Raw genomic sequence first — 20,991 nt, 5'->3', positions numbered from 1 at the left:
GATTCTGGCCAGGTGAAGGCTGAGGGCGGGCATTGCCTCCTTTTCCGCACCTGACCCCAGCTGAGTGATACTGCACCCTGCTCTGTGCCTGATCCAGCCCTTTTAGAACCCCTTTCTCTCTCTTGGGTAGATTTGGTCTTTAAGCCTTTTATTCTTGCCCCCTCTTGGTAGATTGCTGCCACCAGGAATTAAATTCCAGAATAACTTAAATTTCTCCTTTTAGTAACATGCCCAAGGGTCAGGCTTTTTCGTGGTACTACGTGGCCCTGAGGAAAGGAATGGGATATAGGAATGACAGATAACTCTGGGATATAAAAAAACCAAACTTTTATTTTTATAAGAAGCTTATCGGTTTCATATTATTTCTAAAACGTGATGGTTTCAAAAGAGTAGTTCTCTGTTCTTATTACTTTAAGATCTTCTCTCAGGCTTCACACACAGCTTGCCTACTTTTGATATTAATTTCTCCCTCAATTACAAGTAAGACCTTTTCTCAGGCGCACACACAGTTTGCCTGCTTTTCCCTGACTGAGTGTCCTTTCACAAACATGCTCAGTTCAGGCTTCCACACAGGTTATATTTCTCTCAGACAACATACACAAGCTCAGGCTGCACACAGTTTGCCTCGACTAAACCTTTTTCTCCTCTCTGTCTAAAACTGCGTTCACTCTGCCCACATTCTCAGTCATCAACCAATCATCTCACACACTCATCCCTTTCTTTCACCCCCACTTTCCATCTATACCACACCAAGCATTTAAAGACACACACACACACATTTACTTGAAATCATTACAAGCCCGGTGAAGGTGGGGGGAGGGCATTGCCTCCTGCTCCACACCTGATCCCGACTGTGTGAAGTTGGGGGCAGCCTCCTGCTCCGTGCCTGATCCCGGCCATGTGAAGGTGGGGCGGGTATTGCCGCCTTCACCCAGCTGAGTGAAAGTGAGGGGGGTGGCATTGTCTCCTATTCTGTGCCTGATCCCAGCCAGGTGAAGACAGAGGTGGGCATTGCCACCTGCTCTGGTGCTGATCCCAGCCGGTTAAAGGCGGAGGGGCAGACATTGCAACCGACTCCGCTCCTCATCCTTGCCGAGTGAAGGCAGGGGTAGGCACTGCCCATGCTTTGCTCCTGATCCTGCCCTGGGTTTCCTGCCATGGCAGCGCCCCCTGGTGGCACACTAGGGTAGGAAATGAGTCATCTAGAACACTTAGTGCTCTACAATGCACACTAAAGTCCCCCACCCCCGATTCAGTACAGGGCATCAAAGGCAGCCGAACACAGAGGGGGGAACACCATCCACAGTGAACTGGACAGGGGAGGCAGTGGGAAAGGGACTTCCTCTTCCTTCTGAGTCTGGGCTGGCAAGCAATGAGGCGCATACAGCACTGACAGCGTATGATGTAAAAAGCGAGATTTAGTCAGTCTCAGATAAGTCCCCGCCAACAAAAAGGGACTGGCTGCATGGCCTTAAAGGTAAAGGTTGTCCCCTGCGCAAGCACCGAGTCATTGCTGACCCATGGGGCGGGGGGGGGGGGGCGTCGCATCATGATGTTTTCTTGGCAGACTTCTTTCGGGGTGGTTTGCCATTGCCTTTTAGAGCATCCTAATTTTAAAACTGCCCCAAGAGAGAGCTCCTTCATCCAAGGAAGAATAGTATCCTTACCTTGTGTCTCAATTGTATTCATTAATTCAGTAGGGTGGGGGGAGGCACTCGTGTATTTCTAGCAAGAGAATATTGAGCACTTACTTGTACCAGGGATCTTCCACAAGGTGGCGCCAACACAACAGTATCCTGTGAATGCAATTTCCCAGCAACAACCAGCTTTTTCATAAAACGCTTCCCCACTGAATAGGCACCCTCCCGTGCCATATGCATGAACCACTCCCACAATCCAAATCTCCTCCTGGCATGAAAGTTACCCCACTTCAATCTTTGCCACATGAAAGTCCAATATACTTTTTAAAAATCCTTTGCATATCCAACTTTCCCAATTATTTCCCTTTTCACACTTAATACATATTAACAGAACTTTAACCACTGCTTTTTAGAATCTCTCCAGTTGGAGGCACAGAATTGTGCACCCCCCAAGATATAAACCTGAATCACAAACCTTACAGCTCCAACCTAGCCTTCTGCTTGAATCTTCCTTACCCAATGCTGACCCCGCCCCCGCCCCCACCCATCTTTTTCTCAGTTTACATGCCCTTGATTTACCAGCGTTATCCATAGCAGGGTGAAAAAGGGAACATCAGCTTTAGGTGCCTTTACACAAAACTCCTTTGCTTATTGCTCCTGCTGCAAAGCCAAAAATCTGTACCTCCTCCTTACTTAAGCTCCAGCAAGGTTTTTCAGACAAGAGGAACACGGAGTCTGAAACCTCAAAGAGAGATCAAGAGAGAGCCAGATCCATCCGGGTAGAATTTATTGGTGCATCAAACAATAGGAGGGGGTGGGACAGAACTTCGCTGCACAACCTGAGTTCCTTGGGTCTTTCTTCTGCATTGAGACTTTTCTCTGCTCAGTCCAAAGACAAGAAGGGGGCAGCTGTGGGGCGGAAGCAGCTACTGTGCCCTTCTCGCCATCAACATCTCCCGTATGTTATCTTCAGCCTCTTTGACACTTCGCTCCAAGTACGATTTTCTCTGCTGAAAGACACCAAAGCAAGAGAGGGAGAGAGAGCTGGTATCAGTTACTCCCGAGAAAGCCGCACCTGTACCAGGAGGCCCGGCTGCCGCATCAATCACTGAAACTTTCAATCTGCCAGGGCAGGGGGAGCTCTAACCTTACTGCGAAATTTTAAGCAAATTCTCTTAAGCCATTGAGTGAACTCGAAACTCCAGCAAATCTTTTCCCCAACATACCTACCCTGTTATTTATCCTATTAACAAGAGCGAGAACTGTACTTTGGCGGGGGGTGGGGGTGGGGGTGGGGGTGGAGAATAATCTCCAAGGATATTTTTAAAACCGCAGATCTATAAATTCCAGAGAGAGACCTGGGTTTGTCATTTTTGCCACAACCGATTAAAAGCCCTGAGGCGTGTTAAACACCAATAACATGTATTACTCCTGTGGATCAGAACCCGCTTCATCATCAGATGCTTGAAATGCTCACTGAAACGGAAGTTTATACACAGTACAGAGAAAGCAGGAGCAAAGGGCCGGCTTTTCACAAAGCCAGGCCAAGGGTCGAGCAATGCAAGAGATAACAGTGGGCGTGCCACAGCAGTACATGCGGAGCAGAAAAGAATGCAGGATCCCATCAAAAGAACAGGAGAGCCAATAAGCAGGGGAGGAGCCCTGGACTGGCTCCTGATGAATAGGCCCGGCAGCATCGACGCCAAATGAAAGACAATTACCTTCCAGGAGTGAGCTGGCCACTCCCAGCATTTGTTGAGACTAAATTCCACAGAGGGATCAAATGCACCAGTGCCCGGCCAGCATCTCCAACTCTTCCTTTGAAATTTCATTATCTGGAGAATTGTGACTTTTAAGGTCTACTGCAGAACGTCCTGGAAACCCCTAATGCTCTCCTACCCATTTTCTGAGTGTTCGTCGTTTTTAATATTTGACTTACCCATTTGAGCTATTTAAATAGAGGGGGAGCATTTCTCTTTTGCATTGCCTTTTGGTCTTGCTAACAGGAGAATTTCAAGCTCCAAAGTCTCCCACCACATGGGTAGCTCTTAGACTTTCTGAAGCACAGCTAGCCAAGATCAATGCTAGGGAGTGGGGAACAGAATTTATTTTTAGTTTATAATATTTGTAAGCCAGTCTTTCCCACAGAAAACTGGGAGCCAAGGTGGGTTTGGAGGGAATCTCCTCTCGCTCCCATGGGGGAAAGGCAGAAGATATTTAGGTGTCATCCTGCTTGAGAGAACCGGGAAAGGGGCTTAGGGGGGCCCATCGTAAAGGGGAGAGGATGCTTCCACTGGACAACAGGAGGCACACAGAGCCTGACTCTCCCCTCCTCCACTGGGCGAGCCCACTTGCCCCTTTGGGCTTCTCTGCTTATACACAAGGTCATTGTCGTCATCTTTATGGATGCCATTTAAAGCCACCACTTCCTTCCTAACAAAGCTAAGGCAGCTTACCCAGGAGATTGTCCTGCTTAGCTTCAGCAATGTCACTGTGTCCTATGTCTTCCAACCCAGGGACCCAATCTGTGCTTGAAGTATGTGTGAATCATAGAATCATAAGAGTTGGAAGGGGCCATACAGACCATCTTGTCCAACCCCCTGCCCAGTGCAGGATCAGCCTAAAGCATCTCTGACAAGTATTCATCCAGGCTCTTCTTGAAAACTGCCAGTGAACGGGAGCTCACCACCTCCCTAGGCAGCTGATTCCATCTTTGAAAAAGTTTTTCCTAATATCCAGCCGGTACCTTTGTGCATGTAATTTAAGCCCACTGCTTCGAGTCCTACCCTCTGCTGCCAACTGGAACAGCTCCCTGCCCTCATCCAAATGACAGCCTTTCAAATATTTAAAGAGAGCAATCATGTCCCCCCTCAATCTCTTCTTCTCCAAACTAAACATTCCCAAGGCCCTCAGCCTTTCCTCGTAGGGCTCAGTCGCTAGACCCCTGATCATCCTCGTCGCTCTCCTCTGCACCCTCTCGATTTTGTCCACATCCTTTTTGAAGTGAGGCCTCCAGAACTGCACACAATACTCCAGGTGTGGCCTGACCAAGGCAGTATTGAGTGAGGCTATGACCTCCTACGATTTTGATGCTATGGCCCCTTTGATACAACCAAGATTGAATTAGCCTTTTTTGCCACCACATCACACTGACTGCTCATATTTAGTTTACAGTCCACTCTTACCCCAAGATCCTTTTCACATATACTACTGCCCAGAAGTGATTCCCCATCCAGTATTTGTGCTTCCCATTTTTGTGGCCCAGATGTAATACTGTGCTCTTTTCTTTGTTGAATTGCATCCTATTCACAGCTGCCCACTTCTCCAGAATATTCAGGTCTTGTTGAATTTTAATTCTATCTTCTTGGGTGTTCGCTACTCCTCCCAATTTGGTATCATCAGCAGATTTAATGAGCAGCCCTTCCACTCCTTCATCCAGATCATTGATAAAAATATTGAAAAGTACCGGGCCCAAAACCGAGCCCTGCGTCACCCCACTGGACACCTCCCTCCAATCTGATGAAACGCCGCTGACCACCACTCTTTGGGTGCAGTCCTCTAACCAGTTCCCTATCCACCAAACTGCCCTATAGTCCAGTCCACAGTCTTCCAGTTTGCCCATCAGAATGTCATGGGGGAGCTTATCAAAAGCTTTGCTGAAATCCAGATAAATCACGTGCATTGAAATAGAGGCACAGCAGCCTGTACTTGGCCAGGAGCAGGGAGTGGAAATGGCCTTTTAAATACTAACATGTCACTGGAAAAAGCTGGGTTTCCCCAAACAAGATGAGCTTGTTTCTACCCATTCTAAACAAAAAGACATAGGTACCATTTTCTGCAGGCTAAAAGAGTATCTCATCACCACCAGTCCCTGATGATATCCCCTTTCTCATCCCCCCGCCCAAGATGCTTTCCAAATGGATTACAAAAGCATGCAGCACAAGGAAATCCAAACATTTGTCGCAGTAAACACCACATCACCCTTCTGTCTCGATTGGGGTGCCAAACATAGCTGTTGTGCTGGGTTTGGTTTGGTGGCTCAATAGTTGTGTAGGTCTGCTCTATGGTGTGCTGCTGGTGTTCAGGAATAAAGTTCTATGAAGTATCACCTTTGTAAAAACAACATGGTTTCTCTCTGATTAATACAAAACAAACCAGTGGGATGGGAGTAAACAGCAGCAAAGTAAACTTGCATGTTCAAAGAGAGAAGTCTGTCTGGAGGTCGTCATGGGGAGCTTTTAAAATATCACCCCACAAAAGGTAGCGTATTTCAGTATCCAAGATTTAACTATAATGGTAGCTTCTTCCCACCACAATTACGGGAGCAGACCTATGGGCCACATTGTGCCCTCAGATGGAGAAGGCAGGACTGGAACTCGGGAGGTCCCTCCAATCTCTCCAATTTGGCCCTCAGATGGATTTGGCTGCTCCACCTGAACATACCCTGCCATAAACATGAACAGCTAGTTCATCTCATTCCAAGTCTCATCATGATAAGTGCCACCTTCCCTCCTTCCTTCCTTCCTTTGTTAACAACATTCTTACTGGAAGATACATCTTCGCACAAAAGATGGTATGGTAGGCCACATTAAACTTTCCTGCAGCTCAGGGGTCGTCTGTGCGCCTGCTCATGGAACAACATCTCCACCATCTGCAGGAACAGCCATAGTTATCTAGCAACCCGAGTGAATGTCTCCCCTTGACTTCCTCTTCGGCCTCTGCTCTCAGCAACCAGCCAGGAGGAGCCACACCTTCTCGGGATCCACAAGCGACGCTCCAAGAGGCCTTCTGCTTCCTCGACCTCCAGTTCCTGGAGGCACAGCAGAGGCAGAGGGGCAGAATGTGAGGGCCCCCCAGCCAGGCTGGCTCTGGCAACCCCAGCCATTTCACTCACCCACAGACAACCCCTCAGGGCCCCTCCATTCCAGTGCCAAACCACATGGCCGGTTTGGTACAGAGGAGCTTTTTAAAAAAAAACCTGTCCAAAAGAAGGCCTCTTGGTCCTGAAAGTAGCAAGGAAGCAGATACACCCAGAAAATGTGTGCAGAGGAACTACACAAGGCCCCAGAAAGTACACACACATTTATCCTTAGAAAGAAAAATAAGTTCAAAAGTGGGTGCCAAACAGGAGGAGAGGACTGACTCAGCAAATCAGATGGAGATGTGTGGCCCAAGCATATGGGCCTTGAAATAAGTTTTGAATATACAAGTTTTAATATAAAGTTAACTGAAGAAGGAAGCAGTAGTGCTTCCTACAGCGTGTGATTAATTAAAACCTGCATTTTTAATTGATCACACACACAGCTGAACTCTTACCACTCTGATTCAATTCAGACATTGCACTAAACCACGGTTTGCCCTAACCCTTCTTTAGATGGGCCAGCTGTGGTTTATAGCGGCTTGCCCACTCTGCACGCAGTGGCATCAAGTCACTCCCTTCTCTCTGATGCAAAACCATCTGGAGGCAGACTGAAGGCTGGAACTCTCATGGGGTTTGGAGGGGGGGGAAATGATTCTCAAATATATACTTGTCTCTCCAGAAACAAAAAAATCTAAATGAAATAAAATCTTCAATAAAAGTTTAAAACCCATCAGTAAACAACAGCTCCAGTCATAAACACGCTTCCACAATGCCATGCTAAAGATGACAATAATAAAACCAGTACTCTTGCCATTAATCTCCAGACATGTTCATGAATGCCTTTCTATGGTCTGTGGGAAACAGCTGAGGAGGGAACCCTGCAGTCTTCCTGGGAAAGGTCTCAGCTATACAACCTCTTGGTCTAGCCAAAGAGAACCTGGCCAATAGATGGAACCATTAAAAGCAACACTGTTATGTGCACCTAAAGGCAAAACTAGGGGCTACAGTGTCCACGGGTTCAACCTGTGGACGCTGACACCATTTTAGAGAAGAATTCAACCATCCAAAACGCTGCAAGGGCCTGATCCTGAGCAGGCTCACGGTGTGGCAAGACCTGGCAATCTTGTTTCTCCACTTGTATGCCTTTTTCAGCACTTGAAAGGGCACCGGGGCAAGGGGGAGGGAATCACCTGGTCCCCCCACACTACCAGCGTCACATTTTTAAACAGCCAAAGTCTTCTCTAAAACGGCATCTGTGACCATGAGTTCGACCTGTGAACACCATAATGTGTAGTTTGGCCCTGAACAGGCAGGCTTTATAGGAAAGATCCAAAACCATGACTTGAACTGGGGAACACACAAGCAGCCAGTGCTGCTGATTCTAGACCAGTATCACATTTACACCCCCCCCCCCGCAAAATGGGCAGTCCCACAGTGCACCAACGGAAGTTTCTAAGATATGATCAAGGGCACGTTGGGCATGTATGCGCCAGTAATCCAACCCGCAGAACAGTGGATCGGCATAGCTAAGCCCACAGATGGGGAGACCACTCACATCCGATGATGAGGAACAGAAGACGCTTGTAGCAACAACAGCAGAAGCAAACTTTTGCCTGATTAAGCTTCACTGCCCGGAGCTGGCAAGTCAGTCCCTTCAATCACATCCACCTTCCCCACTAGCATCAACTGCGTCGTGTCAGGATTCAGTGCAGGATTCTCTCCCTTCCTCCATGGCTCCTAAGTGCCAGGTTAGTACACAGACGGCAACATCTGGCAGGCGTACCAAACGGGGTGTCCTCAGCAGCAGGCTGCCGATGCAGACACCATGCCGAGCTCAAGCGAAGCTTCCTTCGCCGTGATCGGATGTGGTGCCTGGCTTGAGCCTCTGCCTGCATTCCTATGCTGAATGGCATTTCACTTCCACCCTTGGGAAATCTCGGTGAAATGATTCTTAGGTAAAACTCTAGATGAGCAAAAGAGGATGAGGCATGAGCAAAGTGTTTGTGCTCTGAGGGCTGAGTACAAGCTGATGATTTATACAGGACTTACACAGCTCAGCAGATTTTTCCTCTGCTTGCCAAGAAGTGCTTGCCTACGATTACGTGGGAGTTGATACATAAAGGGACAGATCTGATCCATTAGCAGGGGCACTTCCCTCTCTTAGAAGGCTCCTCCATTGGAGGAAAGCACTTCTGAAAGTGGAACAGATCCATGGGATCCAGCCTTCTGCATTAGGCGGCAGGCGGGAGGGGAAGAAAATGAAGATCCTTGCAGAGAGCTTTAAAAAAAAATTGCTACACATGTACAGGGAGTGTGCTAAAGGTATGCTTCGTAACAAAATCTTCTGCCACCCCTCCTTTGCTTTACATACTTCTCCAAGAGCACAGGCAGGCCGGGAAGATGCTACTGCTACCACATAGTATCTGTGTAGCTCTTTCAGTGTCCACAGGGCTTCATATACATCATCCCAACAGGCTGATGTGTTGTGGCAATCCAGAAACGTTATCCCCACACTGCAGACTGAGGTAGAGAACCTACTGAACTGTGATGAGTTCTGACCTAACAGCCTCCCAGATCACAGCTAATGCTCTCACCCGGCGTGCTCTCCAGTGCCTGGATATTGTGCTTGAAGCAGGAAGGCTCAGGAGTGCCCGTTGATGAGAGAGAGGGGGGGGGGTGCACCTGCAAATATCCCACTTCCCCTGGTGAAGCCCAAGGTCAATCCAGGACACTGTTCCTGTAATTTCCCAACAAGCAGAAGGCGCACTCCGTGGCTTTTTTCCCCTTTTAGTATTTCCTTTGCCAAACCGCTCCACCCAAGAGAGGCAAACTTGGATGTCCAGATCCACCCTATTAGGTGGGATCTTCATCTCCAGCCCAACACGAGATCCAAGCAGCATCAGGTGTCCCTCCAAAAGCTGCCGCAGAGCACGAGCTGTCAGCTCCGCGATGTCTGCCCCTGAGAATCTGCAGTGACGAAGACTCCTACGCTGCCAGCTCTGATCTACGAAGGACCGCCACATCACGGAACAGGAAACAGATTCCAGCCTTATACTGTCCTCTCCAACACATGGCAAGAAGACTGCTAGTCCAACCCATTTTGCCAAAGAGAGGGCTCAAGGGTCTACTGACACTTAGAAGCCATGTCCTGCCTCAATTCCTATCATTCAAGAGAACAGGGAAAAGTTTGTTTTTTGAGAGCAAAGATGCAACACCATGTCGTCTGCTCCGCAGAGACTGACTAGGCCTACCCCAACAAGACCAACTCATCTTGTAGCTGTGTAGTGTGTGCATTATGCTAGCTGAGGCCAACAAACCCCCAAATCCCGAATTAACAAATACTTCCTTGTCCTGAATAAACACACTGGGAACGCCTGGCTGCTCTTACCCCACTAAGCCTTGACAAGTTTCTCTTTAGGTAGTCCAAAAGGAAGCGACCAGATCACCAGTGGGATCGCCACTCATCCTCCCGACAGGAGGGACTCCTAGCATCCAGCAACCGATGGGGGCAAAAAATGCCGCTTGTCCAGTTAGATGTTTGGCGATTCTCCCCATTCTCTACCAAGATCCAAATGGCCTCGTCCTGACTCTGCCCCACATAATTTACATGCTGTCAAGCTGAGCAGTTCCCAGGCAAGAGTCCCCTGGCTGTTAGTTAAACGCTTATACATGGGCTGTACTCAGGTTGGTGGCCCTCCGTCACCAAGGAAGGTGATGTGCAGCTGCCACCATGTTTTCTGGCTCCCATCCGCAGTGCAGTCTCACACCTTTTACTCAGAAGACTGCAGCCTGCTCTTATTCAAGGAATCACCCGCTCACTCTGGGACCCACAGCATCGCGCAGGGCCATTCTCAGGTACAACTTTTTGCTTTGGGCAAAGAAATATCCCTGGAAACAGCAATGACTCGCTGCCACTCAGACACGCACAGGGAAGAACGATCCAAGCGACAGTCACCTTGCAAGTATTCCACGCCCGCATGAAAGACCCGTGAGTCAGAGCCCACAAGGACTGACCTCCCAAAGCTAAACATGCCCTTTCCTTGCAAGAGTCTGCTTGGCACATCCAGCATGCATCATACAGCCACTACACAGTCAGAACAAGCAAAAGGCCAGTCAGCTAACCCAGATTCTGGCCCTGGTTTGGGACCTGGTAGCGAGACTAGTTTTCCAAAGGCAACTGATCTGCAAACTGTTCTGCCAGCATAAGCCCAACCCTTCAGAACGAGGCTCCCTGTCCTGTCAGCACCTCTTTTTGAGGACTACAGACTAAGCCGCCGCTGTGAGGACCAGGTGGCCTTCCTTCTTCCACGGTTTCTTATTGCTTTATTTAGGCATCTGTACCCTGCTTTTTTCCCCAATAGGGGCCCAAAGACACATGCAACGTCGTTCTCCTCTGCACAGTCTGCCAGATGAACCAGCTAGCCCGTTTTGGTCACTGGGTTTCCAGCATCAGGAGAATGCTGCTATCTCTGGACCATGCAGGCCAGGTCAGCATCTCCCAAGCGATGGAGCTCAGTGACAAGGTCAGCTTCCCTGGCAGGGGATCCTCTTCCTGACCCCTGGCACCACACCGAGAAGCCTCCACTTCAGTTAGATGCTGGCCTCCCGTCGGATGCCTTCCTCCACGAACGCTTGGAATCCTTCAGCATGATACAATCGCCTTCAATAACAACCGGTGATGTCAAGCGTCTTGTGACAGTGCCTCCAAAAAATGTCTGGCCCTGGAGTTTCTGAACCTCTAAAGTGAATGCTTCTCATTTTTGGCATTCCTCCGACACTGTGTGTGAACACACTTCGGGAGAGTGATAATCATATCCTGAGACACAGACGGGCACACTCGTTTATCTGGCTCATCATCTCCCTCCCCCCACATGAGGCACACCCCAGCCCCAAGAGGGAAGAAAACACTTCGGGGTCCTACTCTGAAGTGTCAGGCAGCAGCGCTGTCAGGTCACGGGGACTCTTACCGGGCTGCTGCTCATGCAGCCACCACCATTCAAATGCTTAAAATTGCTCACATCGTTCTGGCTGGGTGGAAAGGACAATTTGACAAACACTTGGAGGGCAGCAAAGTCTAACATTTTTAACTATCCTGTGAATCCGTAAAATTAATTTTTATTTCTTTAAAAATAGTTTAGGATTGGATTGTTGCAGTCAAAAGATTGCTGGTGTGGGGAATGATAAAAAAAAAAGGAGAATGACAGAGAACCACAGCGAAAGCATGAGATTTGAATGGCTTAGGCTGATCGGACAGAACACAAGGGAAGCCAGCCACTCCTCTAATGGCACGGAATACATTTAAGACATACCCCTCACGGGTCTCCTCTTATAAAGCCCCAAAAGCACATATCCCTGCAACAGTGGCAACTTTTAACTTATGCCGATTTCTCTCCTTACGGAAGCTAGGACCTTCCAGTTGTTCTGAATGCCTCTGCAATGAGAAGACTCTGGGACAAGACATTTTACCAGCACTGGATGAAAATAAAATGAAAGGGAATCCAGCCTGATTTCCTTGTACTCCAGTCTCTGGCCACGTTATCTGTGTTGTGAAGCATATAAATAAGCAACTTAAGTTGGGTGGATATTATCAGGTTACTCAAACCAATACTCCGTTTGACAGTGGAAAAGGCAGGATATAAACATGATAATAAAAAAACACTCATTTGATTACGTTCACCAAAGCACCTCAAAAGGGTTATGTGGCAAAGTTAAGACAAGCTGGGGTGCCAACCTCTTACTGACACCCCTTTGGACAGTGAAACGAAGGGAAGGCCTTCAAGGTAGTCAGAACGTGTATTCAGAACCAAGGCTGCAACATCCTAAAAACCAAACCTGAGCACGATCAAGCAGATGATCTCTCAGAGCTCTTCCCTGATTTAACGTAACAGTTATTACAGAGCTCTGAAGATTTCTGGTTGGGAAATATGAACAAAAATGGTACCCAGAGAAAGACCCTCACGTTAGTTCATAAGCTGCTCTCCTTACCACCTTATTTATTGTGTAACATACACAGCACATGATTGTCCCAAGAGCAGCACTTTCCTCAACAGGAATAGACAGCAACTGCTCACACAGGAGAAGGAAAATGGGGGACACCACGGGGGGAGGGGAGGGAGAGACTAACCTCGCTCCTTGCCCCCAGCGGCCCAAGCCATTGAGAAATACGCACACTCCCACTAGGGGGTGGACTGCTGGGACAGATCGGTGTGCAGCAAGATCTTGGCAAAGTGTTTTTAAAACAGATGTCAAGTCCGAGGGCTTTTAAACACCATGCCTCACCACTTTACATCCAACTTTACCTATTGCAGCAATATTCCATGGAGCACCTCTTTGCAAAACTATTTTGCAATATAAGGCTCGAGCTTTGCCCTGTATTCCTGAAGCAAAGATCACCCAGCATCAGAAGTGTTTTCAGACTCAACATGTACTGTTTGTCCCAAGCATGTGAAATTGCTCATGGACCGCAGCCAAGGCCTCAAAGTCAAAGAGGGCTCAGTACGATTTTCTGTCACTCATGGCTTGAACTTCTGTGTGCCCAGGAGTTATGTGCCAATGAAAGGAAATGAGCTGCATAATTAGCGTATAGCTGCAAGCAGGGTGAAAGGTGTGTAAAAGGAGGGGGGTGGACCATGCCGGAAGTGGCAAGACCACATCCACATACCTGAAAGCAAAGGCAATCATGACTCAGGGCTGTTCCAAGAGAACGCCGGGAGGCTCTCCTCTCTCTGTTCAAGCATGCCCGACCCTGGCTTGGAAATGGAGATAGAAAGTCTACAAGATGATTCCAGTTCCAAGCAGTAAACTGAAGGGGGGGGGCACACCGGAGCAGGCAGGAGGGCCGCCTAGCTTATGGGAAGCACAAATTAGAGCATCCCTGTGACAGAGATGATGGATCTGAGGAGGCACGACAGCCGCTTCTACCAGGGTGTCTGATCTCTCCCTCTTGAATGCCAATACTGGCTTGTTCCAGCTGCTTTTACCTCTGATTGGAAAAATGGGTGGGTGGCATGTTTTCCCTAGTGGGAATAAAAACAGCTTGCAGATATTGATTTTAAGCAAAATTGGGAGCAGACTTCTCAGTTCGGGAGGGGGAGGTACTGTTGGTACCAAAGACCAACAGCCAAAAGAAAAAAAGTTTCAAAAATTAAGTTACGTAAAACAGCTCTTTATTATATAAATTAACAATAAATGTATTGCAGGTAATTAAAATATTATTTATATATTTATTTTGTTGGATTTATATCCCGCCCTCCCCGCAAGTGGGCTCAGGGCAGGTCACAGCATCATAAAATAATAAAAACCACAATTTAAAATACAATAAAGAGTTAATATAATAAAAAATAAAATCCACAGTTCTCATTAAAAAGGGGAGCGGAAGAAAGGAGGCAAGGGGCCAGCAGGATGGTTCACCAGCGCCTCAAGCAATCAGAACAAATGCAGTAGCTATCTATATGTTGCCAGGATTATTCAACACTGAACTGATTTCTTTCAATTGGTGCTCTCCTGATGAACTCATTAGCTATAATTTGAAAATCCAACTCCCTCTAGATCTGTTTCATCATCATCATCATCTTCATCATCACCCCACCTTTCTGCCTCAATAGGACAACCAAGACAGCTAACGAAACATACAAATTACAGTATCATCTTAAAAAACCCTTAAAACCAGTACACAAATACATCATTAAAACAATTTAGAAACCAGAGTTTTAAATGAATACAAAATATAAAAACAACTGTTAAAGCATTGGGGAGGGAGGAGGGATCGCTGAGGGAATGCCAAGCAAAACTAAAGTATTCACTGGCTGGGGGGAGACAGCAACAGAAGGGGACGGAAAGAGAAAGTTACAGAGTTTTGGTGCCTCAACTGAGAAAGCCCTCTCCTAGATGCCACCTTCTTGATCTCCGAAGACAAGATTATTTCCATGGAGAACTAGCCAAGTAACCCCAGTGGGCACAGCAGTCTAATCCAGGGCATCCAATAGTCCCCCATCTGAGTGTGGACTTTTTATCCAAGAATGGGAGTGGGCACTGCCACCACCCCATGTTCATGAGTCCTGACCAAATACGATTTCTTCACCTGCAACCTTCTATGACATCCAGTGGAATGGTTGCATCATTTCACCAACTCCCACTGTTAATAAGAACAACAACAACATTCGATTTATATACCACCCTTCAGGACAACTTAATACCCACTCAGAGCAGTTTACAAAGTATGTTATTATTATTATCACCCTGTGAGGTGGGTGGGGCTGAGAGAGCTCTGAGAGAGCTGTGTCTGACCCAAGGTCACCCAGCTGGCTTCAAGCGGAAGAGTGGGGAATCAAACCTGGCTCTCCAGATTATAATCCTGCCGTTCTTAACCATACAACCAAACTTCCCTCTCTGTTAGAGGGAAGAATTCTGATCCAGTTACACAAGAAGAAGGCTAGCAAAGGACTAACAGGACAAACATAAGAAGGCTAGCAAAGGACTAACAGAGCTTACTTTCCCAAATGCGTAAAACTGTACTCAAAGGGAAGGGAGGGGAAAATGTAACGGAGAGAGACTGGTGTAACAGACGATCCCACTGGTGCTAAAAATCACCACCACTATAAGATACAGCCAGACAAAAGGGGGCAACCGATTCTGGAGATTCACAATGAAGACCATTCAGTTTAACCATTCACCATCCAATAGTCAGCAGAGCAAAGGAGAGGTGCCTGGTACACGGTAAAGGAGATGGTTCAGTTGGGTTTGAGAGGATAAAAATGAAAGAATCAAAGAAAACAAAAGGGAAGCTTCTGATCACATAATTAAGGAAATGGTTCTATGCTTGAGTGGACGTGTGAATGGGAGAAGCAAAGGAAGGATGAATAACATTCCTCATACTTCCTATGATCTGGGTGTATTGAAAAATGGAAATAAGAGACCTGTAAATCAAGAACCGCACACCAGGCATTGTGGGACACGATATTTATGATCCAAGGTAGTGTAACCACCCTAAATGCTGAGATCCTCAAGTAACTATTAAGGGTCCTCAAGTCTAAAATTGGCCTTTTCCCTCCATCCTTTTTATCTACCAGGAAAAAGCAGGGGGGGGGGACCCAAAAGGGTTGTCCGCCTCTATGATTCTTGTCTTTGAAGAGCACTTTTGCCCAGCAAGGACTGAATTTCCTCCTGCCGCTGTGGGACAGCATTATTGAGAGCCTGTGAAGGCAAACGAGGAGGCAATGTGTGAAACTCTAACCTCTAACCACCTTTAACTATGGAAAGAACCCAATTATCTATAGAAATAGTCTGCCAAACAGCAACAACTTCTTAGCACTATATTCATATTGACAGTAGACAGGGGTCATTTCCTAGAAAAAGAACTGCAGGAACTCATTAGCATAACTCATTAGCATATCTCATTAACATATGCCACACCCCCTGACATCACCGGAAGTGTGTCAGAAGGCAACATCCACCCCTCAGGCCCCTTTCTGCAAAAATCTCCAGGTATTTCCTTAAAGCAGAATGAACTCAAAGCAGCTTACCCTCCTCTGGAGAGCCAGCCCTGCTTGCACCCATGCACTCACTCACTCTCACAAGTCACAAATGAAAGTAAAGCAGCATGAATTCCAAGCACCTTACGTTCCTTTGGAGCCCAGCCCCACTCGGCGGAAAAGGAATCACGTGGGCAGGGCCAAAACCCACATGACCTCTTTTCAGATCTACCGGAATGCCGTTCCGGTGTGTTTTGCCTCCAAATGAGCCCTGGCGGTAGATCTACTGCACTGTGCAGGAATAAAGTTCCTATGCTGCAACCTTCCTTAGCATCAAAAACCCAATCATACTCACAATCTGTAACACTGTAAACAGTGCCATATTTAGAGCAGCAGAGCATTTTTCATATAGAGAGGATGACCCCCCCCCCAACCAACATCCTCTCCCACTGAACTCAAAATTCCTCGTCTCTCCCACCCCAGAAAAGTGCATTTCACAGAGAACAGAGGGCTGCAGAGGGAAGGGAGGGAGAGGGAAGTTTGGTTCCACTCACAGAAAATGTAGCCCGGCTTCAGTCCCAAAGCTGCCACTGCTGCGTCTTTCGTCACCCAGAAGATACTGAAGGGAGGGAGGGGCTTTTACTTCTCTGCCCATCTTGAATAAGAAAAGCTGATGAGATGCTGTCCATTTTGCACACAGAGTACCTTCCACCTTAGTACACTACCTGGTGGATAGTATACTATCTGGTGGACAGCACCTTCTCTTCCCCCACCATCATCATTTGCTTTCCTCTCATCTGATCCTAGAGGTGAATAAGATGGGACTGACTCTGCCTTTCTAAGTAATAAAAGAGTAATATGGACTGCTCTGAACACTAGAGAGCAAGTGTGGTGGAGCAGTTAGAATTTCAGACTAGGATCGGGTAATATCAATCAGACTGCAGGGAACGCCTGTTAACATAACCATCATTCAAATTTATGCTCCAGCTACAGGTTATAAGGAGGAAGAAATTGAAAAATTTTACGCAGGTGTCCAGGAAGTAATTGATTGTACAACTAAACAAGATATGCTGATAATTATAGGTGAATAGAATGCAAAAGTAGGAGATAAAGCAGAATCAAACATAGTTGGAAAATTTGGACTAGGATCACGAAATGAAGCAGGAGAGCAGCTCATAGAATTCTGTGAAGCCAACAACCTGTTCATTGCTAATACATGCTTCAGGCAACCAAAAAGGCGATTGTAAACCTGGAAATCACTGGGTGACCAATACAAGAACCAAACAGATTACATAATTGGAAGCAGAAGGAGGAGGAGCTCAATTCTCTGCTAAAACAAGACCAGGAGCTGTTTGCAGTACAGATCATGAGTTGCTAATATCAAAATTTAGAATAAAGCTGAAGAGAAGCACTAAAAGAATCACGGTGTCAAAATACAATCTAAATAATATTCCTGAAGAATTTTTAAAGACCAAGTAAGGAACAGTTTTGAAATATTAAGTTTAATTGATCGTGAGCCAGGCTGAAACCAAAGGTTTCAGAATGTGCAAAGACTATTCCTGTAGCCAAAAGAAAGGAGAAGCCTAAATGGATGACTGAGGAAACTCTTCAAATTGCTAAAGACAGACGAGAAGCAAAAGCAAAAGGTGACAGAAATAGGTCAAAATTCTAAATGCAGCTTTTCAGCGACTTGTACACAGAAACAAAGAAATGTATTATAATAACCAGTGCAAAGAAACAGAAGACAACAACAAAAAAGGAAGAACAAGAGATCTGTTCCAAAAGATCTGAGAAATCAAAGGGAAATTCAAGCCATGGCTAGGGATGCTGAAAGATCAACACAGAAATACAATATTTGATCTGGAAAAAAAAAAGGAAAGATGGAAACAATACACCAAAGAACTACACAAAAGAGATGGAAGGATGACAGATACTTCCGACGAAGAATCTTTTGATGAAGAACCAGAAATCCTAGAAAGTGAAGTAAAAGTTGCACTCAAAGCAATTGGGAGAAACAAAGCACCTGGTGTAAATGGAATACCAATAAAGCTATTTCAAGCTACAGAAACGGAGTCCATCAGAATCTTAACAAGAATCTGTCAACAAATATGGAAAACAAAACAATGTGCCATAGACTGGATATACTCAGTTTACATTGCAATTCCAAAAAAAGGGGATGCCAAAGAGTGCAGCAACAATCGGACTATCATGTTAATTTACCATGCAAGCAAAGTGATGTTCAAAATTCTACAGCAAAAATTCTTACCATATATGGAATGAGAAATGCCAGATGTTCAAGCTGGATTCAGAAAAGGAAGAGGCACCAGAGATCACATTGCAAATTTACGATGGCTAATGGAACATACCAGGGAATTTCAGAAGAAAATCAGCCTGTGTTTTATAAATTACAGCAAAGCTTTTGACTGTGTGGATCATGAAAAGCTATGGAGAGAGTTAAAAGAAATGGGGGTGCCACAACATCTGATTGTTTTGATGCACAACCTGTACCCTTGACAAGAAGCTACTGTCAAGACAGAATATGGGGAAACAGAGTGGTTTCCAATTGGCAAAGGTGTTAGACAAGGATGCATATTATCTCCCTACCTGTTCAACCTCTATGCAGAGCATATCATAAGGAAAGCTGGATTTGATCTAGAAGAAGGTGGAGTGAAAATTGGTGGAAGGAACATTAACAATTTGAGATATGCAGATGACACCACATTACTAGCAAAAAATAATGAAGACTTGAAATGGCTTCTGATAAAGATTAAAGGAGAAAGTGCCAAAGCAGGATTACAACTGAACATCAAGAAGACAAAAGTAATGACTACTGAGGAATTACACAATTTTAAAGTTGACAATGAGGAAATTGAAATTATAGAAGATTTTCTATTCCTTGGCTCAATCATCAACCAAAAAGGAGACTGCAATGAAGAAATCAGAAGACTGAGATTTGGAAGAGCTGCTGTTAGGGAGCTAGAGAAGACCCTTAAAAATAAAGAACCAAGATCTGGGAACCAAGATCAAGATAATCCAAACTATGGCATTCCCCATTGCCATGCATGGATGTGAGAGTTGGACAGTAAAGAAAGCTGACAGGAAAAAAATGGATACATTTCAAATGTGGTGCTGGAGGAGAGTTTTGCAGCTACCATGGACAGCCAAAAAGACAAATAAGTGGGTACTAGATCAAATCAAGCCTGAATTCTCCCTAGAAGCTAAAATGACAAAACTGAGGCTATCATACTTTTGTCACATCATGAGAAGACAAGATTCTCTGGAAAAGTCAGTAACGCTAGGAAAAGAGGAAGACCTAACACAAGATGGATGGACTCAATAAAAGAAGCCACATCTTCCAGTTTGCAAGATCTGAGCAGGTCTGTTAATGATAGGTCATTTTGGAGATCTTTCATTCATAGGGTCGCCATAGGTCGGAGGCGACTTGATGGCACATAACAGACAGGCAGACTCTTATTACACAAAAACAATCGTTATGCTTTTTGCAAAACACGTAGATGAATGGATCTAATGCTACCATCATTAAAAGCCTTAGGGAATTCTTCTAAAAGTTTTAACTCTGTCCCTAAACGGATAATATTGACCTCTCACAAATTTGTATGAGGATAGTATTCCATAAATGAAGGGCCACCACTAAAAAGTCTCTTTTCCTGGTCACTCCTTGTCTAATTACTGACAAGCAAGAACTGGGCAAGTTCATATGGGGGACAGTGGCTCTCCAAACACCCTCATCTCAAGCAATTCAGGCTTCAAGGATACAAGTTAGGAGCTTGAACTGTTCGAGGAAAAAAACTGAAAGCCAGAGCAGACCTTTTCCCATTCGCAACATATGATCAGCCTGTCGTCTCCCAGTTCTTAGGCTGGTTTTTCAACATTCTGGATCAAGTGAGCTTTCTGAAGAATCTTCAATGGCCGCTGCACACAGCATGGATCTCTGCAGCTAGGGCTGCACCTCTGATGTACCCGTCTGAGTTGCTGAAAGGTGCCTTGTGCCTTAGACCCCTCCAAAGCATCAAAACAGCCAGACGTTACACTGCATCGGGCTGCAAAACTGTTCTCTTTAAGGGAGAATACAACCAGGAGCAGATGAGGCGGGGCTTGACGGTACAGCGGCAGAAGCAAAGGAGGTGGCCAGGAAGGAGACATGGGACATGTAGCAGTGCTCCCTTTTGGCTGATACGGTTCAGCAAAACAATATGCTTTTCTAAAACAAATTATGGAGTTCAGCGAGTAAACATAAATATAGTAACAGAACTGCCAAATAAACCTAAGAAAAAGAAGCCACTTTAGATTTTTAAAAAATCTATCAAGAGATCATCTACATAGGCCAGAACAGTATTGTGTCCATTTCTACCCCTAGCTGACAAGGCATATGGGAAGAGTCAAGCGCTGTTTTCCTGGGGCTTCAGAAGACAAGGATTCTGGTTGAAGACAGGTCGAAAGCCACTTCCCCCCTCCCATACATAATGAGAGAAGTTGAAACACAAAAGCTGTCGAAAGCAAACCCCATTTATCAACAATACCAGCAGGCTCTTTCCTTTCCTAGGGCAAAAACAAATTTAGCAAACAGCAGCAATGGAGAAAGCCGCCTTAACAGCCGCCTGCCCTTATTTGTTATTTTTAGCCTCTTCGTCTGACAACGCCTGACAACTAAGCAGGCTGAGAATAGTAAAGAGGAGAGGGATTATCAAGCAGAACCGGAGAACACACACAACCAGAACCTCTTCCTGAAGTTTTCCACGTCCTTTCAAACTTTGCAAAGTTTGAGCGCTCTGAAATACCACATTTAAAAACAGATTATAACTAGTGCCATCGTGGAAAGAGATAATGCTTTCTGGAAACACAGGGTTGCTATGCTACTTGTGCACTGGGTTTCCTTAAAAACAAGGGAAGAAAAACATTATTTTTTCCTCCCAGCATTGTGTGAACTAACACAGGAGCTGCGCTCGTCCTATTACAACGCCTCTGAAATTGTTCCATTCTCTTTCCTTCTCCCCTCTCC

The 20,991-nt window shown here is 46.0% G+C and overlaps 1 protein-coding gene across 1 annotated transcript in view; it reads right to left on the bottom strand.

Moving 5' to 3' along the window:
- Nucleotides 1–2,410: 2,410 nt before the first annotated feature.
- The window catches only part of PFDN1 (prefoldin subunit 1), a 68,625-nt gene continuing 50,044 nt past the window's right edge, over nucleotides 2,411–20,991 (bottom strand). The window contains exon 4 of the mRNA XM_054985444.1: nucleotides 2,411–2,650. Within this exon, the coding sequence (XP_054841419.1) occupies nucleotides 2,567–2,650 (84 nt within the window). The 3' untranslated portion in view covers nucleotides 2,411–2,566. The remainder of the gene's footprint in view (nucleotides 2,651–20,991) is intronic.

The sequence above is a fragment of the Eublepharis macularius genome, chromosome 7 (assembly GCF_028583425.1).
Source record: "Eublepharis macularius isolate TG4126 chromosome 7, MPM_Emac_v1.0, whole genome shotgun sequence".
Lineage (NCBI taxonomy): Eukaryota > Metazoa > Chordata > Lepidosauria > Squamata > Eublepharidae > Eublepharis > Eublepharis macularius.
The sequence above is the reverse complement of the archived record's forward strand: the minus strand, read 5'-3'. Positions and strand labels throughout refer to the sequence as shown.